This window comes from Varroa jacobsoni, unplaced genomic scaffold (genome assembly GCF_002532875.2).
Source record: "Varroa jacobsoni isolate VJ856 unplaced genomic scaffold, vjacob_1.0 scaffold_934, whole genome shotgun sequence".
NCBI lineage: Eukaryota > Metazoa > Arthropoda > Arachnida > Mesostigmata > Varroidae > Varroa > Varroa jacobsoni.
Window position 1 is genome coordinate 222,013 of NW_019213836.1, and position 26,823 is coordinate 248,835.

Consider the following 26,823-nt stretch of genomic DNA (forward strand, 5'->3'; position numbering starts at 1 on the left):
TTTCTTGGCTGCGAGGGCAATTGAGCAGACACATAATCCTAGCGGCAATCAGTGGCTGCTATATAGGTTTTTGTAAGTGTGGCGGCCTAAGTGTTACAGATAGCAAGTGTTCTAACAGTCGGGTTGCCGTAGGTTTCATTACAGGTTGTTAATCTTTGCTGCGACTCGCGGAATTTGGCAGGGATTGAAATAATTCCGGTGATCTTCCAAAAAGTTCTCTTCATATATAGTTAAAGGCAGGTTAGCAAACCGTGTGTCCTCGTGGCCTAATGGATAAGGCGTCTGACTTCGGATCAGAAGATTGCAGGTTCGAGTCCTGTCGGGGACGAATATTTTCTTCAACTTTGTTATGTAAAATCTGTTTTCCTTGTTGATTTTTTAGTACATGAACCACTTCACAATAATATAATCTTTCCAAAAAAATTTTTCCTTCTATTTTTATACTTACGTAGTTCAATCTGCAATAATAGTTTCCGGTATTTATATCTGGCCCACTAAAATAGAGCACAATGGTTTCAGTATAATACAGCAGTTAATAAGCGTAACATTCAGCGAGAAATAGGTTCTCACTACCTCGTCTAGGATCTGCTGATTTTTTCTTTATACATCGCGCCATACGTAGCTTAGAAGCTATTAAAGAATGTATTTAATAGGCTATAAAAACTATTAATAACAATTTTTTTCAAAAGCAACCTAATAATTATATGATGATTAATAACGGCTCAGTCAAAAATGCAGTGTTCTTACCATCTAAATTGACTTTTAAGTTTGATAAATAACTGGTGCACAACAAATTTCCGTGAAAAAAATATTAATATAAACAGGAGGACCTGTCGGAACACAGCTAATCCGTGTTCTCATATCTTGTCGCAATGGGAAGTCTTTAAAATTGTATATATATTTATCAAATCACTAGTGCTCGGCCAAATAGTGTCCTTCAAAATAAGGCACAGGGGCGTTTTGGCATTAATGTTTACGAATTATACTCATAAGTACGTATACATGCAAACTAAAATTATTTTTTTCAGCTCACGGTACTTTCGAATATAACGAAGTTGCTTTTAGGCAGCGTCCTCAGACTAATGAGCCAATAAATAAATAGAGATGTTGGTGTTCAGGGTTGGTTTTATAGGATGTCAAGGTCAGTGTCCTGGGATAGCGGAAATTACAAATAAATGACGTCATTTTAATGAATCGACGATGATTTACGTGGCCGCGTAACGTATGAGAAACACATTAGACTCGCCTGAACTACCACAGCTGATCGCACGGTCAATAAACTGACGTCATGAAAAGTCGAGACAATAATTCTGAAAACTGTTTCTCGACAACTGGTAATATGACTAGTGAAAACAAAAAATGTCGATTAAAGCTACACTGAAACCACGAGCAAGCCGTAAACGACTAATCGCAACCCTTTTAGTTCAAATGAGATTGTACCAGAAAACTCAACTGGAACTTTGCCAATAAAAGCTGTACTATAAAGCAAAATATGCCCCTGCTTGTTATGTCTAGTACGCTCTATTTGTTTAACAAGGCCAACTAGGCGGAAAAATTGCTTTGAAAAATTACAGTAAACTGCAATGAATCATGTGACAGGAATTATTACCTTTCTAGCTTAGGCTTTAAATTTTCCAAAGATAGTTTTTGGTATAAATATTTTAACGGAAAGAATTTTATATTTGTTTACTTTATAAGCCAAGGGGTCATCCTAAACTATTCAAACGATTACTATTACCACACAGTGGGTTAGGCTCAAAGTAACACTACGTACGGATCGTGTGATTACACGCCATTAAAACCTATTTCTACCTAGAGAAAAAAAACACCGATGTTTTAGTGAAGTATCGCACTTATATATTTAAACAAGTTATCTATTTTTATAAATACGCTAGTACAACTTAGACCGACTGAATTTTACTTCAAGAAGCTTCATTTTTACCGGCGTGTGTTGAATCTGAAAACACACATACACACACGTATTATATACATTTAAACGTCAATTCAAAACTCTAAAGAACAAAAGTCCTAAAAGTGCTAAACAAAAAGAAAACTCTACTAAATTTATTGTCGGAATTATTAATTAGCCGCTTTGGCTGGATATTCCTCTTAATTAAAACTTTCCTCACCTAACGTGAAAATACAGATATGTATGCAACAAAACATTTTCTTCTCGATATGCAACAATTATTGTTAAAAGAATTAAGTGCATAATAAGATTAAAAAAAAGCGCTAGACACTGTCTACAGGCAATGGTGTAATGAAAATTGATGCAATTTGGAGAATATGTGGTCTCTTCATATTATTTCTTCAAAAGGATGCAGCATGGTCACGGCATAAAGGAGCAATCACTTACCAGGTTATACCAGCGGCTGACATGGACGTATCGTTCCTTCTCGTAATACGTCAGTTTCGCCTAAAGAAATAGCAGAAATAAGAAATAATTTAGAAAATCACATCACTGATGTTAATTATAGCTATTTCCTTCTAATTAAATCATTAGACTCCGTTGGTCGCCTTCGGCGCTATTGCATGTTTCATTGGAATCAAACCTAACTCACTAAGTAAGGATATCGAGTATGAAAATAAAGCAACAGTTTAAAAAGAAGCGGCAAGATGAGCGCACTAACGCCCAGGATAAATACTTATAGAGCTTGATTTCGCGCATGGCCAAAATTAATTAACCTTAATTTTAATTTTATAGTTATAAATAGTTTTAATTTAAAAATTAACCAAGCAACTGAACTATTTACTTAAAATTTTGTTCGGAAACCCTCTTGTAGCTTAAATTGCATATGCTACAAAATTGGAAGCATAATCTTGAGCATACGTCAGCAGAAAAGTTCATGATATTTACTATAAGGCTGTGCACAGTATAGAACGCGACAACATCAGCAAGGGTAAGGCGGTGCTGCGTGAGATAGACACGGTTTTCAAGGAAGGAATTAAGTTCCTTTAGGGCGGTAGCAGCCTGGTCACCCTGAAGATCAGGCCCAAAGCGCAGACTCCATTCGACAAATTGGTAGATCTTAGCTTCTTCTTCCAACGTCTCACCTTTGAAAAAAACCGCAAAAATAACAAGACTGTTGTTGGGATCCACTTCGATCTTATGTTCTACAAGGTTACTACAAGAACGGATTTTCCTCAAGTACTATTCACATATTTAATTAGCACGATAGTAGGTATTTATCGGAAGGGAGAAGTGGCATGTGACTTAATCATGTATTTCTCGAAAGAACTTCGTAGATTAAAAATATCTCACGTAATGCTCAATAAAATGAATAAAAAAAAGTTTACGAAATGTTTAGGCCGCGAAAAGTGCGTAAAGAAAGGCGGCAGCTATGTTCATATTTAGCAACGCTTACGTCCAACCCAAAAGTACCTAATATCACAAAATATGGACATTATACATTGAATGTATGGTTGCAAAAAATGCGACTTTTTTGTTTTGTAATAGGCCTTCAGTCAACGACAGCATCGATTTAATAGCGCTATAGAATTGCAGGCCGTTACAATATTTCACGCCGTTCAAAAGTAACTGCTTACCGAAAAGCTTTTTACGAGTACACTTGTCCTTAAGTACAGGAAGAACTTCTAACAGCGATATTTCGCGGTCGTTGGAGTCCACGAGCTTCGCCTCCTTGTGCTCCCATCGAATCTTGACAACTGAATCCGCCTCGATGAATTCGACAAAATTAGGAATCATGACGTTAGTCATCTTGCCGTTACCCTGCATCAGATAAAAAAGGGAAAACAAATTTAATACATAATTCGATTTGAAATTCAACTTTCATTCGTCTGGTAAATCAACTATAGCTACACTATGCATATATATATACCAAAACACTGATAATGTGCTCTGTACGGCATAAAATTATCTTATAAATCTGGCATCTATGACAGGTACTTCTCCGCTACACTATTTTTTATTTTGAATTTTTTTTAATTATACATGTAATTGTTCCTTCCGGATATTTAATGATGCATGACAGCTATGTAAATAATTCGTTTTTTTCACATCGTCATTGTAATGCTTCATCATCCGATATATGTACTTCGTATTGAAACTGGATCAATTGACTCGAAAAAACTGCTTTCAGAAATGTAATCAAAGTAATCATGATTACTTTGCCTTTCAGCCCAATTGTTTTTTTTTAATAGACTATTTTAGCTAGCGATGCAACAAAAATTGTTAAAATAGTAGCTACGATTCTCCCAAAAATGTGTACGTAGTATTATTATTATAATTGTAAACATACACACACATCAACTGGTTGTCAACAAAAAGATTACGTACGTGAACACATCGGTACTTACGACGAACTTTACAAAGACTCTGAGCGCTACTTACACTATGTAGATACTTTTTCTTAGACGTTCGAATACCGCACCGATAAAGTGGCCGCATTTATATCTCTATGAACGCATTTGATGCCATATGTAAACAAGCCCATCATCATCAGGTCAGACGAAACCGCTTGGGGGTAAATTTTTCAGTAAAAATCGTACATTTCCACCCAACGGTTTTATTAGAATCGTTCAGTGTGTAGATAAGTATTGTGTGCGCCTTGTGGAGTACGCTTAAACGGTAAGTAACACTGGAATTTGTCTACTGAATTGAATTTAGTTTGATCGTGTTTTTGAGTGTAGGCCAATTCTGGCGCGCTTTTCGCCCAGTATGTACGAGTATTCGAATGATAGAGGACATCAGGCCATCGCACAGTCGCCGGATTAGCGATTCTAAGTAAGGTAGGTTCCTCGTTTTGCTAAGTTTATGAAGGTCATAAATTAACTGTTGCATAGACTCTCTGCAGTTTGTCAATTATTTGAGTAGTTCATTCACATCTTAGGATGCTGAGTTGCTAATATTTTAAGCAAATACGAATTGCAGCTGAGGTCCTATTATTAGCGCAATACCTAATGAGATTTGGCATCGTCTAGAGTCTATTTTTTGTCTATCAGCATGTGTCTACGATTGAATTAATTTTGAATCATTAATTTTTGGAATGTGATAAAAAAAATTATATATGTAGCATTATGGCATACATCAATTATATTTCATTTAAGAATGCTGGAAGAAGACTATAGTGCACGTGAAGTAAGAACTAGAGGACTTTGAGGATTGTTTTGATATAAACTCATTTGAGAATTTTCCAGTTACCGTCCAACGAAGTTTCTTTAGCATACAACGCATACATTTTTGTTGTGTTTACATTACTAAGTATGACAACGTGTTGTCTCTGCTTATTTTTGTTTCGCTAAGTACGTGGTCGTTCAGAACGAGTAAATATCTCAAGTATTTTATAGTATAGTTTAAAAATATTTATAGATATGGTTCATAATTTTATTCCCGAAGTGCTCCTAAGAGTAACCACGGTCTACGCGTGTTTCCAGGTTTGAGGACGAAACAAGGCAACTTGTCATGCGATGTTTATGAAACCACGCCCATTCGTTCAGCGGCTTCTGAATACGATTCCAGGCAAGCGCTTGCTAGGCCCATATCGATTGATGCCGATATTTTTCTTAAGTGGAGCTGCGTTGGAGTTCTCAATGATCAACTGGGAGGCAGGCCAGAACAAAACAAACTTCTACAAAACTTATAAAAAGCGTGTCGTCTCAGAGTTAGCCGAAAAACAACTGCAATTAGATGCCACGAAAGTATCTTAACTTGGCTGTCAGTGAACAGGTCGTTGAATCTTGTCAGTTTCGACGAATGTTTCAGCTAGCAAGAGCGTACTCGTAATTAACGGTCGACTAAAGATCGACTATCAATTCGATATCAAGCGTCATAGCCAGTGCAAGGACACGCGATAAACAGGCCGTTAGACGACGACGTTAAACGAATGTCTTATTCAAAAACGTACATGGTGATCTACGGAATTACTAGCCTAGTTAGTATGATGTTAGGTGCCCAATCAGTGCATCTGCTGTATCGGCCTTTAGACGATCTAGGCGTCCTGGTGGAGGAAGAGAAGGCCAGGATTAAAAAGGAACGCAGCCAGCTGCAGTCGTCGACGGCTACTAGTTAGAATGTGAGGGATTAGTTATGACACATAGGGTTCATGTTAGCTAAGCCGTAGGCTTACTGATGCTAATGTCTTAATTGTAGCCATATTCGGTGTGCTTCGCTCTCAAAAAGGGTTTACTATTTTGTATGTTATATTCTATAAATAAAGCAATAAAAAAGAATGATACTATTGTGCAGAGCAGTTCACGCTAGCAAAACAAAGGTAACAGTCGGTCTGACGCGGGCACTTTTATTAGCATATTTATTGCTCTTAACTGTTTACGTTAGTCGGGCAGAGGGTCTCGTTTCTAAAAGATTTCGCTTTGATGAGCAGTGGCAGTGTCCCACACTTTATCCGACTTTATTCTGCGAAGATATAAAAGATCTAAAAATTGTTTCCTGGATAGCTCAAGGTACGGTGAAAAATGTCTATCTCGCACGGTGGCATGATTACCCTGTAGTATTGTCCAACCTGACGGTTGAAGCATACCGAGAAGATTTTCAACATAATGTGGCCATGCACCACCTCCTCGATTATGGACAATATACTGTTCGAATGTTGGGCCATTGCGGGGACCAGATCGTGACCGAGTTTCACCCCCTAGGCAATCTTATGCAGGCCATACCGCTACTAGGTGACGTTCTCGAAGTCCGATTCCCACTTTGTATACGCTACACAGAGATCTTGGTGTTCCTCCATCAACATGGTCGGGTTATGTGTGATTCGAGTACGTTGGAGAAAACTCTGGAACAGTACCTTGTTGCAACGAGTGGCAGCAGCATAATTTTGAACGATTTAGATGCTTTACCCAGGAAAGAATTAGGGGTTGTTCGCTGTGGGAAGCATATGCTCGATGGCGCGTTTGTCGCGCCCGAACAGCGGTGGGAAGTTGGCTACCGAAAGGGCTACAACGAGAAGGCGGATGTCTACAAAATCCCTGACGTGTGCAATTTCATCCTCGGTGAAAGCGAAGAGTCGCTTTGGTTCCGTTATTGGTTGTTTGATATTCACAAGCAGTGTAAAGTCCAGGATGCTAGCATACGACCAAGCGCTAAAGACGTCTTAAAGATGTATCGCAGAATCTGGAGGGAGTACCAAACGGATACAGGAGTAGATTATGATGACCTTTAGATGAAATGGATTCATGTTAATAAAATTTCATATATTATACTGTATGAGAATCATTTTCTGACTAGTTGGTGGTAAAATATATTTTACTACTATTTAAATCGAACGGGCATTAATGCCCAAAGATTTTTTTAGATTTCTGTTGTCCAGTGAGGTTATTCTAGCTTGCTAACACATCACGCACACTCATCTTTATTAAATTACCTTGTTTGTAATTATTTACACATAGAGTTAATGTGTGACAGTGTTTCAGTTTTATCAAACTCCAGCTTTCTCTCAACCTACAGTAACTTCTACTTCAGATGGCGTGATTAGTTTTGTCCATTTGCTATTTAATATATACAGCAAAATTACGTTGAGGCTATTAAGTTCGTGTGTCTCGCATTAGACAACTACGTTTGCTGATAAGTAATTACCCATCGCTGTTTGTTTCACCGGTATTTCACGTAGAACCAACATTTCACTATAAACTTAGTTTGCCTCTACCCTCTAAATCCTTTAACTCGAAGGGTTAACTTAACAGTTCGCCTATCATTGAATTCTTAGGTATTTAAATGAAAACAATAGTATTAGCCCTGGTTCAGTTTGTCCCTCAAGTTTAGGAAATTAGACTAATAAATTGTTACGTTAATAAGATTGCCCTGACATGTTTGAGGGGCATAGTAAAGCCAACAGGCGAATCTGGTATGTAAAAAAATAAAACTAATGTTATAGCTTGCGAACCTCCCTTTTTTACGCAAGAAAGTTAGTGGAACTTTTTTTTTAAATATATATTTCTATAGTTCAAATAAAATATATGCATGCACTGACAAAGTGTTATCATGCCCATGCCCATCAAATAATCTGAAGCATCGTTGATCAGTACGACTCTGCCGAAAAGGCGAACTTCAAACCGCTGTTGGTTTGTTGAAGTATGTTCCCCAGGTGATGAAGGGTCCGGAGAAAGAGTCGCTCGTTTTGAGGGCTGACACACAGGACATGTCTGAAGAAGGTACACACTGCGCAAGACCACCTAGCCAAGACAGTGTAAGTATACATAACTTCAGCATCTGTTATTGCAGCTGGATTAAAAATATTAAATCTAACAAGACAAGTTCAAAATAGGTGAGTTTCAGGGCAAGTCGGTCTATAGGTCAAACCGGATATATTAATCTGCACTATTGCGTTATCATTTGAAACGTTTTAGTTGACATACATAAAGGAAAGTGTTATTTGCTCCGCGAGTGGGATCCCAATATTCAGCGCAATGGGGTCTTTTACTGTGTAGATATTGCATTATTTTGACAGATCGAAAAACAAGTGTAGGCAACAACGGGTCTAAGAAAAATATTTTTATACGCTGTTCGATACCAACTAGTTAGAAATATCTTTCGTTATAGAATAATATATTTAATTCATTTTTGCTGCAGATACCCGTTACCCAAACCAGCTGTATAAGCTCGGCGGGAAGTAATTGCACGCAATCACAGATTACCAAAGAAAATGACCTACATTCTCAATACAGCTCGGCAGACAACGTTGTGGAACCTGAAATTGACAAGAATGACTTTCCTGACGATGAACTTCAAGTAGATGCGACTGGCCGACAAGATTCTCAAGGAAGTACATTGAAAACTGTCTCGCACCCCCGAACCAAACCTAGCGATAACGGTGGCTATAAGTGCGCAGTTGTTGGTATCTCTTCAGATATGGTAGGAGGTTATAACTCGATAGCGGATGATTATGTCAAAAAGAATCCTAATTATATGGACGACATTCCTTTTGAAGATTTTGAAGTTGAAGAAATGAATAGATCCTTTGTGCGGACGGAAACCTGTGAAGACAATCATAATAGAGAGGAAAGTAAAGCGACCGAGCGAAACGAAAATTCGCTTTTAGATTTAAAGCCTAACATCACTCTATCTCAAAAAAGAAAGGACACCTCGGCAGAACATTCGATGGGTGGCGAAAAACAAGATGATACGAGTGACAGTGATCAGAGCGAAGACGATCAAAATGACGAACTCAAAGAGGTACTGGCCGACGAAGACGATGATGGATTTAATAAGGGTAAGTATAACAGAGTTTATGGCGTAAGGATGTCGTCTCTATTCGACCAACGTAGTCTATCTAATACAATCAGAAATGGGTCAAAGCTAACGGACTTCTTTTCATGAACTGCTCGAGAGCGCATCGCTTTTTGCAGCTTGCTTTAACTGTTGAGGTTTATGTTGATGCGTTGCAGGACCAGAAATCTCGCTGCCATACAAAGAACCGGAGCAGTTGTCCCTACAAGAGTTCCTGGCAAGGCGCCGAAGCAAGCGTGCATCTGTATCCCAGCAGCACGTTCAACAACAGTCCGCATCCATTGAACACATTCAAACAAAACAAGCCTTTGTCGACGAATTACAAGACCCAAAAAAAAAAACACAAAACGTCGCGTCGACACTCGATCACTCCGAAATCGCAAGTCCCTTGGTAGTGGGTTCAATTTCAACACAGCGTAAAAGTAAACTTCATACAGAGATCCTCAAAGCTGCGGCAAAGGTCACTCCTCAACTGAGTTGCAGCGGTATTATTGACACTCCCGTTGATAAGCTGATCCAACGAGCGATCATCATGAACAAGAGCATTCAAGACGCGGGAAAGGTTATTGATCCAACACCCGGTTCCCAACTCAAGGATCTCAAGGACCGACTTAAGGTTGAAATTATTAAACAGCGACGACGGATCAGAATGGAGCGCGCCAGTGCTGTTCAAAACAATGACGAAGCTGAGGAAGAATACGAAGAAATGACTGATAACGAAAATGATTGTGACCCAGATGACGAGGTAGGTTATGATAGTGAGGAGAATAGGTACAGTCAGATACATTTATGCAACGATAAATACTAAGTAGATAAATTGCTGATATTTGAAATACGTTAGAAAGGTATATTGTATACGTGTACTGGGCTAATCAAAGTAAAATGCTATTTCAGTTTTACTTGTCTGTTATCATATCAACTAATTTCTAATAAAATCTACATAAAAAGTCAAATGGTACATATACAAGTTAAAAACTTTAGCTAGAACACGAGTGACATTCTCATTAACTGGTTGACTAAATTTTACATGGCTTATCAATGGCTGAGAACTTATGTCATCTAACTCTGTAAGCTTAAAATGTTTAAAAGTGAATTTCAAAAGTAAATGAAGAAACACGTGTCTATCTTAGGAAACACTGCTTGATAGAGTGGCCAAGGAAAGCGATGCTGAGGATGAGGAGCGAAACGAAAAGGCCCTTGAGGATGATGACGAGGTCAGTGGCGAGGAAGGACACACTAATAACAGTAACGATGAGCAAGTAGAGAACGGTAAAGAAAATGAAGACGCTTATGGAGAAGATGAGGCTTCAGATATAGAAGACTTCACTCTAAGAAAACTCAAGTCACGGAACAATAAAACAGGAAGGCACAGAGTCAACGCAGTGCAGGACAGCGACGACGGTGAGGACTTAAGTGGTCCTGCAGTGAACACCCCAGACGATGAGTTGAACCTGCGACTGGATGATGACGGTAATTTTAGGTTATTATTATTAGTATAGATCTATGATGCAGAGAGATTATCCTATCATTCCTATAGAGTAAAATAAAGTAGTACCTTCTCTTTAAATAAACTATTAATATAATCGTTGATCTACAGAGCAGTTTTCTAAAATTAAGACCATTGCTTGGTAAAAGAAAGTGCATCCAACCGACTATGCTTGAGACAATAGCATAACAACCGTTGCCCTTTATAGAGGAAGATGCAAAGGATATGCGCTTGTCGCAAACTCAGAAGCCGAAAACACAGAAGATTAATGGCATCTCAAAGCAAAAACAGCTTTCGACAGAACTGTTCGCCGACGACTTGACGGCAGAAGCTAAGGTGGACGACGATTTACTAGCGCTATGCTCTGGAGAATTCGTCAGCCAGAAAGAGGAGAATGGTGAGGGCAATGATCACGAGGACGAAAGCCTGGAAAGTTACGAAGCTGTGGGGGATGCGAACAGCTATGAAGAGGACGATGAGATTGACGATGAAGTTGAGGAAGAGCTGAAGAGAGAGGAAAATGAAGAACTGAAGGCATATCGAAAATTGTTAACAGTCGAAAATAGCGAAGAAGACAGCGAGGATCAAGATGACATTGAAAATGATGATAACGGTGAAAAGGAACAGGCTCCCGAGTAAGTACTCTTATTCGAAATTGTATGAAGTAAGGCAGGTCTTTGTTGGCAAACAGAAATCAATGTTTGGATTTTACCTACTCTGGCTCAAGCAGTTAGGGCTTAATAAAAGGGATTAACACAATTTGATTCATATACAATATTATATTTATTACATATCCGACTCTCCATTTATGTGTCGGATATTGCAGAAAAGCTGCAGACTTTTTCGAGGGCGAAGCCGAACTGTCTGGTTCAGATGTTGGGTCGGACGATGAGGACGAAGATAATATGACTGAGGATGAGAAACGGCGATTAATTCAGGACCTTATCTCGGAAAACCCGGGAATATCGGACGAACAGCTGGAGGAACAGGTGAAACGCCTGCACGCTAAGTATGTGCACGCCGACGACCAGAAAGAGCTTCGCATGTACAAGGAGATGTTGCTAGCTGACGGAGATCTTCACGAAGATGGTCCGGGAAGGGAACGACGCTTTCGTTGGACAAATTTGAGCAATGATTTTGTTGGCGGCACCATTGAAGAAGATGGATCAGGTAAGACAAATTGCCTGCTATAGAAATATAAAAGTTTCGTCATTACTATTGGTAAGGCACTTATTTACAAAGAAATTTTACAAGCACTGTTTGACTATTCAGTTACTGGGCATATTTATAATATTTATAATAAAGAGGGCCCTTTCAGAGACAGATAATGTACAATATAATATGGGAAAATAGCAGTGTGAGGTCGTTGTCGATATTGCTTGGGGCGTACACACAATAAAAAAAAATTTACCGCCGGTATTGCACTATCATCTCATCAGAAAATTGCTGGCCTTCAGAAAGAAATTCGATTTCTTACATATAAATAGGACCTGATGTATAACAAAATCATGCATATTTCATATGTCATTTCTGTGCCTATCGGAATCAGATGTTCTACAGATCTGATACTAATAATCCATCGCTAAGGCTACCTTAGTTTTTTCCAAAATTTAACATTTGGTTGATAACAACTACCTCTAAACGAGCTGCCGTTCGTTGTTTGTTCCTTTATGCAGACTGCGACATAAACGAGGAAACTGAAGAAGAGGCCAAATGGAAAGCACGCCGCATGGAGCTTGAAAAAAAAAAGAAAGAACAACAACCCCTTGACTATGTCGATGGTCGAAGCCTGAAAACTGCAGCCGCTGATAAGGTGAAAGAAACTCGTACCGATGAGGGCTTGAACATCTCACGAGTACTGCGAGACGCCAATAAGGCCCTGAAGATTGCCTATCCAAAAAAGAATCAAGACGCCCCCACCAAACGGCCTGTTAGCGGTGGTTTTCTTAACATGACCAACAGTGTCTTGGAACGAATTGCTGATAAGGTCAAAGGTTAGTAGTTGCTACATTACATGTAGTGTTGCGTCCATTGCTTGTTCGTGTGTCTGAAGATAAGCCAAGTTGACACGAAAATTGTGTTTGTTAATAACTTGTCACTATATAGAGTACTAATTAATGACAAGCATGTAAATAGAATTCTGGATACGAACAACGCTAACTATGCACGCACATGATCAGTTCTAGTCAGCACACGCTCTCGTAGTGAATTTTGGTTATTTATATGAGTGAATTGGATTTTAATACCACTTCTACTAATGCCGAAGTAATTAGACGAACATATTTCTGAATTGTCATTTAAATCACTGTTCTCATTTTATCATCAGTTTTACTTAGAAACGGTGTCTTTGAGTGGAGTAAACAAGAGAATCATCTAGCAAAGGTGTAAATAAAGTAGAGTCAATGTCGAAATGAAGGACAATAACACTTGTCAACCTGAAGCAAAATTTGAGGGCCGTGTTGTGGTATCGAATCAGCCCTATAAATAACTGCTTATGTCTTGCTATTAGACAAGGCAACTGGGGATTTTCCACTCAATTGATATCTAAGCCAGTCACCTTCTTAACTGATTAAGTTAAAACTTCATTGACATTTTAAGTTTTGATGTGCACTTATTTGCTCTTTTTTGGCCTTTTTTAGGTAGCACGACAAAGGAAAAGGAAGGTTCTCAGACAACGAAGAATTTCGTTTTTCGCACTGTTGACAGAAAAAGAGAAGCTGGAGGAATCAGCTCCAACAAAAGACCCGGTTCGGAATCTCCGTTTACAAAAGCGCCAAATTCAAAAAAAGCTAAAGTTGATGATAATGCCAGTAGACGATCAAGCCAAAGCGTTTTCAACAAGTTTTGAGTATTTTCTTTAAATTGTCAGAACTGCGCGCACTGTCAGAATAACGGTCGTCTCGAATATGCAGACGGTAAAAGTTTGGCTCTCTTTGATAGTCATGATTCCCAACAAGGAAAGAAAGGACCACATGTTCTATGCAAATCTTTCGTTCATTCACTTTAAAAAAACGGTGGGTTTAAAATATCGTGCGTCGCAAATATTTGTTTGCATGACAACTTTATACGGGCGTTTGAACTGTTTACAACTATCTACTCATAGACATAAAATATTTAGTTTTTACGAATGTGGCTGCATAAAGGTAAATGTGTGCTAAACAAAAAGAGGCGATTATTAACCACATACTGCAATTTGCTCCAATGTGCGCTCATTGGGTGGGTAATTTTTTTGACAAACGTCGTCTGTGTTTGATGTTTTGTGTATGGAATGACAGCTATTATTTAGGATTTTGTGGTGTGGTATAATATTAGTCAACCGCAGTGAGCTATAACTTTGTAGACTCCTATTTGTGTGTACGTGTGCGTGTTTGTGGACAATCACTAACTATGTTTATCTTGAAATAAATGTTTGTTTTTGCAAGCCAAAGCCATCTGCCTTATTTAAATTGTATTCTCCCGATTTGCCCCGAAAACCCCGACTGCTACCACAGATTATGCAATCGTGCGATTTCTCTGATATCGTGATGAACATCGTTGTAGCAATGATGCCATAGTTTGCGTGGGCAAACCGTCGTCGAGCCACCAGTTGCCCTGTTCAGCTGGCTGTCTGTACGTGCGAGTATAGCAGAAGTAGTAATCAACTATTGCGTACGCAGATTTATTCTTTGACAACTGCGAGGCTATGGCCTGTATCAGTCGAAGCCCTTCTCTCTCATGTCTCTAAACCTAATGGTTGCACTGCGTTCTTGTAGTGCAGAGCTGTTGTTACATTTAACCATATAGTAAGTTTATGAAATGAGGTGGATAACAACAGGACTACTGGTTCATTAGGTGTAGTCTCTTAAGAACTCTAGATAAGCACTTTTTCTATATGTATGTATATTATAATAATAGCATTAACCGAGCTATACAATAAGCACTCATAGTGCGAACTCTTCACTGTCGTCGCTGAACCATTTTCCAACCAAGGCACTATTTAGATCTAGGTAAAAAATAGTTACTGAAAACCAACACGGGTAGATGGAATATACAATATTTTTGAACTTTAATTTTCTAACCTTAACAAAAAACAAGCTACCGTGCTTAAAAAACAGAAGGTTTGTCTTGACCACCCCGAACCTCTTTTCAGGTACAGCCGCATTGAGAATAAAAACAAATCAGTGCGACGATTGCCCTCCATTTCTTTAATGCTAGCAGAATTGTTAGTTTGGATCACATCCCATAAATAAATAGTTATAATATAGTTGACTAATCCTTTCGAATAGGTAAGCTTTTGTCTTTAGGGGTTTATTTGAGAATTATGGATATTTTTAGGCAAATGAGCAGTGGGTGGCCGATTTTTATCTAATTAAGGTCAACTCTAAAAGCGGTTCTGCACTGAAGTGGGAAACCGCAGTACCTATCCATAGATTGAGCTTTTTTGCGTAGTGTGTATCGTAACTAGAAAGTATTTGCCTTTTAATAATTGCCAGGACTTCCAGGGTCTCAAAATCATTCATTTCACTACATTGTAAGAATACTTCGTAAACAGTTAATCCACAAACTGCAGTGTTATCCGCTTTTGATCGCTGTAAAGATGGTTGGCGTTCGGTCCTGGCTAGACCTCTTCACAATGTATTGACATAGCCTTGAAATACTTTTAACGCTAGGGTAGAGATCATTTCAGGTTGCAGTTACCTAAGCATGTATTCAAGTGAATTTCATCTTCTGAAGTGTAAACTCCTACTGAGAATACGAACTCCCAGCTGAGCAACGATCATAAAACTTTTTGACATCCTGTACTCATGTCAGTTTTTTATGAAAAAAAAACAATTGCGAGTTTATGCTTGCTTCACTAAAGGATACTCCTCTCCAGCAAAAAGTAAAACAAAATACTTTTTGGGATAGGTTTAGCAGGGATATTTATCAAACAACCTAGAAAGGAGTGGATAGTAATGTTTTATGCATTCGATCTAAAAAAATGTCAGCATAGACAGTACAGTTCTAAGCAGACAAACTAGAACAATAGCTAAACCGGAGCAGGATCTGACTCCATCGCCATATCCATAAATGGCCCACTCCAATCGATTACAAGAGAGACTTCTAAATGAAATCATTAATTACGCTGTACAAAGTCCTTCCCTCATTCTGTTAATTGGCCCATAAGAAATTTGTATTTGCGACTGACGATATAAAATAAATATTGTATTAATAAGACAATACGAAATCGGGTTGGAATGAGCAATTAGATTAATAGTCCGAGGTTGACTTTATCCTTATTTTGGGTCGCATTTCGTTAATAGTTATTCTGTATCTTTGTTTAAATTCATACTTATCATAGTAGAATGTTATCGGAGTATATGTAGTGAAGATATTCGAGGCAGTAAATGTCACGAGACATTGTGTAAATTAGTTACCAACATTAAGCTTTTGACCGCTTTGTTGCATCTTTTATTCATATTAAAATGACACTGTTAAAGCAACATTTTCAACATTAGGTATCTAATGTATATGAAAGAAGTTATGAACATTTCTGATGACCTGTGCTCTCTCTTTTGTCTGCGAAGTCATTTTTTGATGAAAGCAGCATCCTCCTACTCGTTTGTCGACGGCTGAACGACGCGATTGCATTCTCATACAATAGTTGCAGGTTAATTTTGAACTGATGTATTGCAAGTTGATGTCGCACTGTTCATCTTTTTTTCTTTGGTAATTAAAAAGCTAGAAGCGTGTAATTTTAATATACGAATAGTTCACATAAGATACATTTTTCTTGTCCACCCTACACAATATGCAGCAGCAGCAATAACAAGACAAAGAAAAAAATACTGCAGAAGACGGCGGCCTCAACAATTAAATGGGTATTCTTATGTCGTTAACTATGTTCAGCAATGAGCATTTCTTGCTTTTCAACCAATTCGTCAAGTTTTTGATTCAACTAATCTGTTAGAATTAACTGTTGCTCAGGGCTTCTATTTAATAGTTTTGTAACTTCTACTACATGTTATTTAGCATATTAGTAGTAAACAACGTCATCACTCACAATGCCACAGCCTAGCCACTTCTATTGCCGTCACTCGCTACCCGGTGATACCTGAATTCGGTAATACCTACCGGACTTCCCTCGTTGATGCTGTGGAAAAATTTTCCAGACTTTAAACAAAATATATCCTTTGTTGCTTCATTTTTTGTGTTCACAACCATCAGCTGTCCGACTAACTACAGCAAAGGTGATCGCTCATTTGTGGGACTCTCTTTCACATGGTGAAGTTTCGTGTCTGCGCTATTATCACTGTCGTCGTCGCCGCCGCCGCCAATAGACTGCTACCAGCGGCGACGAATTTGTAGATCTGACGACGAAGGAACCCACAACGAAATAGCGAAAAAGCTTTAACAACAAAAGTAAATGTGTTCGAAAACCTGTTTACGTTACTACTAGTAGTACAGCCGCGACGACATCTATAGTTGCTGCTTGTCGACCGAATTTAAAGCAGTCATCAGAAGACGATCATCCAAACTCATACGATAGCAATTTTCGCGTCGGCACAATTCGTTGCCATTCGTAGATTTTCTTGCCGCCATTGCCCCTTCTTTTTTCCGCTGAAAATCCGACGAGCAACGCCGTTTACTCTTGCTCTTGTGTGTAGTTAAATAAACACCGATAGGCATAAGAGCTTTCGTAGACAGCATTAGCAACACACGCAAAAGAATGTAACCTAATTGTAGTAATTGAATGAATCGCGATGAAGTAGCAGTTAGTAGGTTAGTCCTGATCTTTTTGAGAGCTGGATGTTGCTAAAACTGAAAGGCTGTGAGACAGAAGAAAGAAGACAAGGACAGACTGTGTGCAATAAGAGGATTACTGAAAACGGTACAAATGGCGTTGGCAACTATCGATGTTGCTTTTGTAGGCTGTGCCAACAAGAGTTCATGGACTTATTGATAATGGATTTTGATTAAAATTACGATCCTAATAGTTGCCGGATATGCGATTTGCATGTATCCTTACGAGGAAAAACATATGGCTCAAGGTAACCAAAACGAAACTTCTTCATACACCGTTCAGGCACACTATGGTATCAGCCTATTCTACTTGTTTATCACTTGTAACGTGATCGTTGCTAATTTGAAGTAATTATTTCGCGACAGTGCAGTACTACGACTATTATTTCATTTTATCTTAAGTACTAATCAAAATAATTCTAACGGATGAAACCCAAATGAAGAAGGTCCATAATAGATACTAGCAAGTAGTCAGTGTACTAATAAGCCACATAAATTCAACTCATTGTTACTGTTGTATTGACATATTCGCAATAAAGAGTATGGTGCACCAAGCCGTTGCACCATATTGCATTGCCCTACTTACCATATCTGAAGGATACCGGCGGCGTTTGTTTATATTCACAAAAGTATATTTAATAGCCTTTCAGCTCAATTTCAGCAGATTAACCAAAGGTAAGTTGATTTGTCTGTAAACTTATTGGCCACACTTAGATTTCACAGAATCAGTTATATGGGCGCACAGACTCGATGGTTATATGTTAAGCTCGATAATGGGTTTTATAGTTTTTGTTTTGCTGTTTTTTGGCGATTCATAAAATTAGCCTGCATTTTAACTCTAGCCACCAAATGTCATCAGTGAAACAACATTATCAATAAATCAAGCGTTGTAGCATAAAGGCGTGATGGCACTCCGTGACGGCCACCGTTCCGCTCAACATCTGGCATCCTCGTAATTACTCGATATTATTCGATAATTTTAAAAACAATCGGTATCAAAGTGCGGTACCCTACAGTGGTCACTCTTTAAAATTGTCAGATAATGATAGGAATCAAAGAAACTATGTATTTGTTACACTGGCAATCTAATTTGCATACGGTTTCGTCATGTGAATGTCTACTATGGGTTATGAATGTGCCCAATAATTGCATTTAGGCGCTTGTGATAGTTTAGTGGATAATGTGTTTGTTCGCTAATCTGAGAGACACATTGTGGTCTAGGTTTGGACCCATAGGGTATAGACGCATTTTGTTTCATGCTAAGAACCAGTCGTATGGAAAGCCTTAATTCTATAATACAGACCGTAAAACTCGAAACTCTAACATAAAGTTATTATTATTTTCATATTATTATCAATAAGTTAAGTAGTCCCCTATTAAGCGAGGTTTTGCTTGTTTCTTAGTTTTTGCGTGGTTCGACAACAAATTTATATTTTTTTGACTTTGCAATTTCAGGCAAATGCTGGTTGATGATGGCGAATGAAAAACAGTTTTCGGGAGGGTAAACTTCAGTTTGTCCACGTGTAAATATGTGGGTGCGAAGAGGGTCCTTAGGCCTGATAACCCCTGTTGTCGTATTTCTAGTCACAGCGTGGGTGATACTTGACGGCACGTTTCACAATGGCGATAACTTTGATTCTCCCCGCGTGGCCTTCAGTCCGACAACTAAAAATCATCAGACAGTCAGCGGAAGTGTTAGCATGGCCGCTACTTTAAAGTTAATTGATGCTCAACTTGAGGCCGCAGAACTAAGGGTCACGTCTCAAACTCGCATGAACTACACAGTTGCCTTATTTGCTGATCAGACTAGAATTCCTACTGATGTTGGCTGGACGGTGCAACGTCCGGAGAATTTTACGGTGCATAAAGGGTTCGAACCCAATCCGCATAACTACACATATATTCTAAACACTGAAACCCTTTGTAATGATTTCGATCATCGACGCTTACGAGTTTTAGTGTTTGTCGAAACTCACGTGAAGAATACGGAGCGACGGATGGCCATTAGGAAAACATGGGCGCAACGAGAACTGCAGAAGGCACTTAACTTTCGAGTGGTGTTCCTATTTGCGAATTATGGAAATGGAACGGTTCAACAAGCGGCACTGAAGGAAGATTATGTGTATGGTGACGTTTCTCAAGAAGACTTTCCCGAACATTTTGAGAACCTCAGCATCAAATCTACTATGGGTCTGAAGTATGCGGTGACGTTCTGTAAAAGTGCTGAATACATTATTAAAATCGATGACGACATTTTTCTCTACATGCCAAATGTTATTAAATCATTTGAAAGTCACCGACGTACGCCGGCAAAGGATCATCTACTTTGCCACCGAAATCGAGTCGAGCGGATACTGCGACCAGGCAAGAGTCATGAAGTACACCGAATCAAGACAAAGAAGTACGAGGTTAGTCATGATGTCATTCCTGGGAGTAGTTTCCCACCGTACTGTTCAGGCTTCGCCTATAGCATGAGCTTGCGGGCTGCCCTCAAGCTTTATGAAGCGTCACTGGGAACGCCACTGTTCTTTATCGAAGATGTCTATTTGACAGGATTTTGTCGTCATAAGGCGGGTATAGGGCTGATTGACCACCCAGGAATGGCATTGCGCCCGCCCGTCACCGAGTACAATGCCCCCTGCTATTTTCATTTCGCGGAACGAATCACCTCTAACGAGATCAGCCCCATGGAAATGCATGATATTTGGGACGCAGTCAACACAGCAGGATACTTTTGTCCTAAATAATCCTCGAGCAGTACAAATACGCATGTATTTATATTTGCATTCTGTAATAATATTTGTTAATGCTGAATAGATAAATCAAATATCTCAGACATGTTTTCCTTTTTATTTTCTTAAACACAAAGTTTTGTATATATATATATGCAGGGAACAGACGGTCATTGAAGCAGCTTTTCTACCTAATATAATTGCCTAAATCGTAGTTTTCAATGAAGCCACTTAAAAGCAAAGGTATTAAAGAAAACTTACAGGTAACAAATTGGCAGGACTAGTTCATAACTGTGGGACCTTGAAACCATACTTCCCTTTATTAGGAAGATAAATGTGTAAATGGAAAAAGCTGAATGCGCACTAGTCTAGGTGTGTCGATTACACCCAAATAATTGAAACAAACAACTATCCGTCCCACTACAAGTACAGCTGAAGTTAAAAATTAACTGGCAGGTGCTAAATACGCAAATAGTCTTGGGAAATTCTAAGTTCAATAAATCATAATCTGCTTATCTAAGGAAGATCTATTACTCAATACTTCCGCAGGTATCATTTAGCATCTCTGCTGATAGCGGGATCGGGCCAAGGGATTCAATTCCATCATATAAAATGTTGTGCCTACTTCGTAAAAATGTAGATCTTAATAGATATCTGCAATACATTTATACGTAAACCTTATTAGGAATAATTATTGCATAAAGGATTTACATGGATGAATGTCGTATTTATTTATCTTATGCAGGAAACGAAGAAATCCCACCAACATTTAATGATTGTATTGAACAAAGTTCAAATTATTAAACTGGTGCTACATTTTGGTTTACTATTTTTTAAAATAAATTGTACATAAATTGAAATTAATAAAAACACATAATTAAACGTACATAATTCGAAACTAGTTATTCGACTCCACAAGCTTTGAATGAAGATTGCGATTCATTAGAGTGGGTAGAATGTGATGTTTCCTTTGGTCACACGCTATTCTATTCAACATAACAACAGAAAAGATAACTACTTAAAAAATAGATTTTAATTATAGAGACGTAACATACAGATTTTGCGTAAATTTAGTTGTTTTCTTAAACGTCTAAGTACGTATATATAATTCAAGATCCCTAACTATGCAATAACATTGCTGTAAAAGTTTCAGTCTCTGTAAGAAAAAGGCATTATTTGTTTTCATTTTTCGGCAGTCCACCTAATCTAAGAGAAGTATGCCCGTCTACCACTCTTCTGTCATTGCCAAATGAAATAAATACGTATATACGTGTCTCCTTTCAGAGCCAAACCGACGCAGTTAAAATCATGCTGTAATTAGCGATGGTATCGATAAATTCACCTATCATGCAGAGTTAGCCAGTGCGTAACTTACGTACAAATTTAGCCTATACGGGGCGTCTTTTCGTTCGCAACGCACCGTTCGCGTTTCAGAAAATGGCGCGCGACGTAGATACTATTCAATCGGAGAATAGCGCATAACTCTCTTTCGCCCTTTCCTATGTTATTATAGCTCGTGAGCCGATCATCTGGACTTGCATTTTTTCAGCCAGTTGGAGCGGTCATTGCCAACAACATGCGCAATTGTGAACTGCTGATTTGTGTAATTCTACATTTAGCGGCCACTATTAACAGATCGCAAACTATTACCATTATCGGCAGTGAACAAAGTAGTTCTAAATGGCCGATTCAGTGATATAGCATTGAAAGGATACGGGATTAATTTTCCGAGATTCGGTGACAGACAAAACGGACACATCAACAGAAGCAACGCCCTAACCGCATAGTATAAACTGAAGAGTTTTTTTTTTGTGTAAGTCTCGCACAAAGTAGTAAGATGACGAATGAATACAAGCTGTGCATTGCGGTTGCGTATGTTAGTTAGCTTTTCTTTTTTTATTATTTAAACATCGCATGTTATCACTTACGCCTTGATCGTGACTAGGCAGATATACGCTCTTTAAAGAAATTTGGGTTTAATCATTGTTACATAGTGTCGCATATTTATGTGAAGTTGTTTGCGATTTGCTAGTTGTCAGTCTCAACCTCTTACCAATTGTAACAAGAGTAAAACAGGCAGAGAAGAGCTTTCGAACTCTCATCGCTAGGAGCCTTTAATCATATGTTAGGGAAGCTTAGCCTTATTGCCGTTTTGTTATCCTGTTAATAATTTTCCTTGATATACAATGTAAACGCATTATTAGCATAGTATTAAATTCGGTTTTAATTGGTGCTAACGTAATGAGACGAAAAATTTAGGCATACGTCTGAAAGCACAGCTTCCATAATTTGTATTACGACAACATTTTGAAAGATGCGTACGTAATTAGTTCGTCGCTATTGTCGAAAAAAAAAAACTAAAAAACTGTGTTAATAAACGATCTAGTCGAAAAAACACTAGCATTATTAATAATCTAATCATAAAAAATATGTTATTATCAAACCCTTTTCTCCATTAGAAGATTCGTTTCTAGGCCAATCAAGCGCCTAGTATATTTTTAGAATTGGTGTTTCCTGTTACTTATATTATCGTTCAAACTCATTTTAAAATTAAACATAATGTTGCAAGTTTGCGCACTTTCGTGTACTCTTCAATTCCCATATATAGCTGCAATCTTTAGTAGCACCAGCATAAGGTTTACCTCACATAAGGAGTATAAGCACTTCTTTTATGATCTTTTGGACTGTTTTTAAACATTTTTTTGGAACTGCATATAGTCTATCTCTCGTGTACAGTGAAAAAAAAATATCATTTGAATAATAAAGCTTTAAAAAGTAACGTAATTTTGTTTTTGTTAGAAAAATCAGTGATTTCGTCACAGGACATTTGAAACAACCATTTCGTACTCTTTCAGGATGGGAAAAACAGCGATTTTGATCATCAGCATGTTCGTATGGAGCTGGGCAAATCTTTTTGCCCTTTTCCAGTTCGGTGTTGCAGTTCTGATCAATTTTCGACATCTACTTCCTGATGATCTTTTTCAAGCGGGCTGGCTACCGGCACTAACTGAGGCTGACATATCGGATCCTGAGTGGCTTTCTGTGAAGTTCCTAGCGAATTTCTACTTGCCGGCAATTGTCGTGCAAAATTTGATTCTCCGCTGTACTCCAAATACGCTACACGTTCAATTGCGATGCCTTATAGCTCTAACGTTCCTGGGCACCACCTTTGGACCGGTTTGTACCTACCTGCTGCTGGGCCTCTTCGGACTGACCTACGCTGCAAGTAAACTGCGCAGGAAATACGCTATCTACATAGTCAACCTATTTATCGTCTATCTGGTCATTTACAAGAGGGAGCTGTTAGATAATCTTGTTACGCCAACTGCGGAAAACGAAAGCATTGATCTCATGTTTGACATCGCCGCGTCGTGGGCATGTCTTCGAGCAATATCTCTTGGTCTAGCGCTTATTGATGGCGATGTGGACGTCATTTATGCATTTTGTTACTATATGTACCTTCCATCATTGTGTGCCGGACCGTTGATAAACTGCAAAAGCTTCACACAGCAACTGGACAGATCACGTTTACCCTCTCGAGTAACGGCCATTAAGCAAGCCATGTCTTCGGCACTGAAATTAGCTATATGGGTTCTATTTATCGAATTGGTGGATCACACGTTGTTTGTCTCTGCGATGGTTACCGCTTACAGCAATGTCAGATTCCATTTGACGACGCTCGAGTATTTTGGCTTATGTGTGGCCATGATGGCTCGATTCTACGTGAAATACCTAGTAATATATGGTGTCGGAGAGGCAGCGGCCCGCCTCGAAGGCATATGGCTGCCAGAACGGCCTCGTTGCACTCTTCGAGTGACATCGGGTTCTCACCTGTGGCGCACTTTTGATCGGGGTCTGTACCTATGGTTTGTTGAGTATATTTACGTCCCATTGGGTGGTCAGATCTATGCTTCAGCCGCCTGTTTTTTCTTTGCATGTTTTTGGCACTCGTTTTCATCGTCGATTCAAGTCTGGGCTACGGTCAACTGTGCAATCGTTGTGACTGAACGGTCGCTGTCGAAATCACTTTCGCCGACTGTTTGGGCCTTTTCCCAAATACCTTTGCACTGGCTGGCAGTCGGGAGTAATATGTTCTATCTTGGTGATCTCGATGTGGGGAACGATTTTTTCCATTATCTATCAAGTTCAGCGTTGGTGATAGCAGTCGCATGTGTGATATCACTGTGCGCGTGCGTTGTTGGAAACCATTTTGAAAAGGAGGACAACGCGTTGTTCAACACGAAGAAAAGTACAGTTATTTACAATAAGAGGAATACGTTCTAATATGTACAAACATACTTTCTCGAATAAGTTGGGGACTATACGCTATACGACTTGTATTCTAATCCTAATAGCTGTGAGTAACTAATTGTAAACGGTAATTTAGAAATAGTAACAAATGCTGTTATACATACTGTATATTTTTTTTCTGTGCCAAATGAAAGGCGTAAAAAAGGCAGCACATCTTTGAAGCACTTCTATATACCTGTATTTTCTATACGTATGGGTGAATGTACCTAATTTGTAGATAGTCATGTAAATATACGAGAAGCATGCGCGTAGAAAGCACGAAGTTTTCAACAGCATTGTTCTTTTTTTAAGAAATGCGATTGAACCTGTACAATTGTAGCTGAAATACTCGAAGAATGACTCCAATCACTCAGCCGTTAGGTGTTTCTATAAACCTCGCAGGATACATGTTAGCAGAAGCCGCTACATATCTGCAGATCTGTCACAGGTCTCTCAATAAAATAGGTTGTTGTATTATCAAAATGCACATTGTTGTCACTGGAATGAGACATCATTAAGAGAACGTAAGATTTCTCTGGTGTATCGTTTCTGGCCTTCTTAACCGTATTTAGTGATAACAGTTTAATTTGTCCGAGTAACTTAGTTCGGACCAAGCATCATAGTTCATCATGCTGATAATCTTATGTATTATGTGGCTTCTGGGTTCATGGAAATATTAGGCAAATACGCTGGAAATGACATCAAGCCAGTCTAGCTTGTTAATTTACGGTGGCAAATTCGTACCTGGCGCTGACTTCCTGACCTGGCAGAAAATTCTACCACCGCTCATATGTATTACCTGTGTAGAGTGTATCACTATTTTTAACCAATAAAGCAACACGTCTTGTTCACAGGGGTCTCATCCCTTATCACTCGATATTTGCCTTTTTAGCTTTCTAACATCGAAAGTATAATTACAGAAAATATTCAGTGAGCACAAGCCTGATATGTGCCCAGCACGTACGCACTTATCTTACTGTTTGGATATATTACAATTATAAATCTCATTTGTTTGATTCATTTGAGTACTTTCAGCACAGATACTTGGACGGTAAACGGTGCAAAGGTATCTATATTACGACCCTAAAAGTCAACGGCTGCGTGACTGATTTTTCAGATTCCATATAAGCATTTCCCATATCGTACAACTACATAAATATTCTTAATCCTCCTTTTTCATGTGGACTATTTTCATTAATTTGCGCCGTCTTGCTTACCCTATGTTTCGCACTTATTCCTATCACTTCAGCTGTACACTTCGAAAATATTTCTACATCATCATCATCATATATGCAGATAGGCAGCAACATCGAGTTGGCCAATGGTGGACAGAGTTCCGTTTAGGACACGGCATGCTACACTTTTTATCGAGTGTTTATTCATTTTTCTAATAGCGTTTTTTTATTGCATTATGTAATAACGTAACAACAAAAACAACAGGCCTATTTAATATAAAATTATAATAATAATATAAACAAAAACTATTATACTCCATTACTATAACTTAAATAGCTCCTTGACCTTCTCTGCTATAACCTCGGCAATGGCTAGACTCGAGGTGGCCGCTGGTGACGGAGCATTTCGTACATGAAGTGCTCGCCCGCTAAAATCACCTTTGCCAGTGTCGAAAACGAAGTCATCTACGAAGTTCCCATCCAGGTCGAGTGCCTGTGCCCTGACTCCTGCCGGACCTCGTTCGATGTCTGACATCTGGAGTTTAGGCACATATTTGCGGAGCTCCTCAACCTGTGCCGATAGAATGAATCCCTTGTAAAGCTCCTGGACGCCAGCCATAAAGTATTTAGCCACCATCTTCTGGAGCCCAGGATAGCTGAGGGATTCGACTAGTTCGACAATGTTGATATCCGTACACTTGTAGCCCTCCCGGGCAAAGGCAAGTACAGCATTCGGTCCAATTATCGCACGGCCATCTATCCGAGGGGTGAAGTGTACGCCGAGGAATGGTAAGCTCGGATCAGGAACGGGATAGATATTTGTGGATATTAAATCGCTGGAAGTTTCCTTCAAGATGAGGTATTCGCCACGGAACGGGACTACTTTCGGTAGGGATGAGCCACCTGTCATCTCCGCTAACTTGTCTGAGTAGAGACCGCCGCACGAAATCAGACGCTTACAATGGACCTAACACACAAGCAAAACAACAACAAATATTTTTAACCAAAAGTGTTTAACAAGTTTATTTATGTACGATATTCTCGTAGGGTGATTCATGACAATACACTGCAGCAACAAAAATGTGCAATGATGACAAGAAAGCTTTTTGGAAGACAAAATACTCTAACACTGATCATGCATTAAAACAAAGAGATTATTAGGAAAGTGTATATATA

The 26,823-nt window shown here is 38.8% G+C and overlaps 7 protein-coding genes, 1 long non-coding RNA gene and 1 other non-coding gene across 18 annotated transcripts in view; 7 read left to right on the plus strand and 2 right to left on the minus strand.

The window, feature by feature from the left end:
- Positions 1-52: 52 nt before the first annotated feature.
- LOC111265121 (uncharacterized) lies at positions 53-1,495 on the plus strand. The gene is made up of 2 exons (XR_002683276.2): positions 53-351; positions 1,119-1,495. It is a non-coding gene; the product is annotated as an uncharacterized LOC111265121 (long non-coding RNA).
- On the plus strand, positions 256-328 carry TRNAR-UCG (transfer RNA arginine (anticodon UCG)). The gene has a single exon. It is a non-coding gene; the product is annotated as a tRNA-Arg (tRNA).
- A 339-nt stretch (positions 1,496-1,834) lies between the features above and the next one.
- Positions 1,835-4,454, minus strand: AIMP3 (aaRS-interacting multifunctional protein 3). Of its 5 annotated transcripts, none has more exons than XM_022841491.2 (5): positions 4,352-4,454; positions 3,547-3,730; positions 2,858-3,054; positions 2,357-2,416; positions 1,835-1,957 (listed from the first exon to the last, which is right to left on the minus strand). In XM_022841491.2, the coding sequence occupies exons 1-5, from the start codon at positions 4,406-4,408 to the stop codon at positions 1,892-1,894; spliced, it is 564 nt and encodes a 187-aa protein (XP_022697226.1). In that variant the 5' UTR covers positions 4,409-4,454; the 3' UTR covers positions 1,835-1,891. The 5 variants fall into 5 exon arrangements, with proteins under 5 accessions (XP_022697226.1, XP_022697225.1, XP_022697227.1 ...); XM_022841490.2 differs by having other exon boundaries at positions 4,298-4,423; XM_022841492.2 differs by having other exon boundaries at positions 4,318-4,405.
- On the plus strand, positions 4,453-14,115 carry LOC111265093 (uncharacterized). Its single transcript, XM_022841478.2, has 9 exons — positions 4,453-4,588; positions 8,049-8,162; positions 8,546-9,185; positions 9,361-9,947; positions 10,333-10,672; positions 10,897-11,323; positions 11,515-11,858; positions 12,365-12,682; positions 13,328-14,115. The coding sequence occupies exons 2-9, from the start codon at positions 8,064-8,066 to the stop codon at positions 13,534-13,536; spliced, it is 2,964 nt and encodes a 987-aa protein (XP_022697213.1). The 5' UTR covers positions 4,453-4,588; positions 8,049-8,063; the 3' UTR covers positions 13,537-14,115.
- Positions 4,645-6,008, plus strand: sloth1 (sloth 1). The gene is made up of 2 exons (XM_086970345.1): positions 4,645-4,749; positions 5,395-6,008. Exon 2 carries the CDS (start codon positions 5,428-5,430, stop codon positions 5,665-5,667), a length of 240 nt encoding a protein of 79 aa, XP_086826471.1. The 5' UTR covers positions 4,645-4,749; positions 5,395-5,427; the 3' UTR covers positions 5,668-6,008.
- On the plus strand, positions 6,027-7,183 carry LOC111265098 (protein O-mannose kinase-like). Its single transcript, XM_022841489.2, has one exon. The coding sequence runs from the start codon at positions 6,189-6,191 to the stop codon at positions 7,137-7,139; it is 951 nt and encodes a 316-aa protein (XP_022697224.1). The 5' UTR covers positions 6,027-6,188; the 3' UTR covers positions 7,140-7,183.
- A 3,207-nt stretch (positions 14,116-17,322) lies between the features above and the next one.
- LOC111265097 (beta-1,3-galactosyltransferase 1) lies at positions 17,323-20,286 on the plus strand. 3 transcript variants are annotated; one of them, XM_022841486.2, is made up of 3 exons: positions 17,323-17,698; positions 18,093-18,125; positions 18,906-20,286. In XM_022841486.2, exon 3 carries the CDS (start codon positions 18,980-18,982, stop codon positions 20,195-20,197), a length of 1,218 nt encoding a protein of 405 aa, XP_022697221.1. In that variant the 5' UTR covers positions 17,323-17,698; positions 18,093-18,125; positions 18,906-18,979; the 3' UTR covers positions 20,198-20,286. The 3 variants fall into 3 exon arrangements, with proteins under 3 accessions (XP_022697221.1, XP_022697220.1, XP_022697223.1); XM_022841485.2 differs by lacking the exon at positions 18,093-18,125; XM_022841488.2 differs by lacking the exon at positions 18,093-18,125 and having other exon boundaries at positions 17,323-17,538.
- Positions 20,287-20,431: 145 nt separating this feature from the next.
- rasp (protein-cysteine N-palmitoyltransferase Rasp) lies at positions 20,432-25,323 on the plus strand. Of its 2 annotated transcripts, XM_022841479.2 has the most exons (2): positions 20,432-21,995; positions 23,038-25,323. In XM_022841479.2, exon 2 carries the CDS (start codon positions 23,039-23,041, stop codon positions 24,464-24,466), a length of 1,428 nt encoding a protein of 475 aa, XP_022697214.1. In that variant the 5' UTR covers positions 20,432-21,995; position 23,038; the 3' UTR covers positions 24,467-25,323. The 2 variants fall into 2 exon arrangements, with proteins under 2 accessions (XP_022697214.1, XP_022697215.1); XM_022841480.2 differs by having other exon boundaries at positions 20,432-25,323.
- The window catches only part of L2HGDH (L-2-hydroxyglutarate dehydrogenase), a 5,714-nt gene continuing 3,647 nt past the window's right edge, over positions 24,757-26,823 (minus strand). For all 3 annotated transcript variants that reach the window (XM_022841483.2, XM_022841481.2, XM_022841482.2), the window contains one exon: positions 24,757-26,614. In XM_022841483.2, coding sequence (XP_022697218.1) covers positions 25,970-26,614 — 645 coding nt within the window. In that variant the 3' untranslated portion in view covers positions 24,757-25,969. The remainder of the gene's footprint in view (positions 26,615-26,823) is intronic.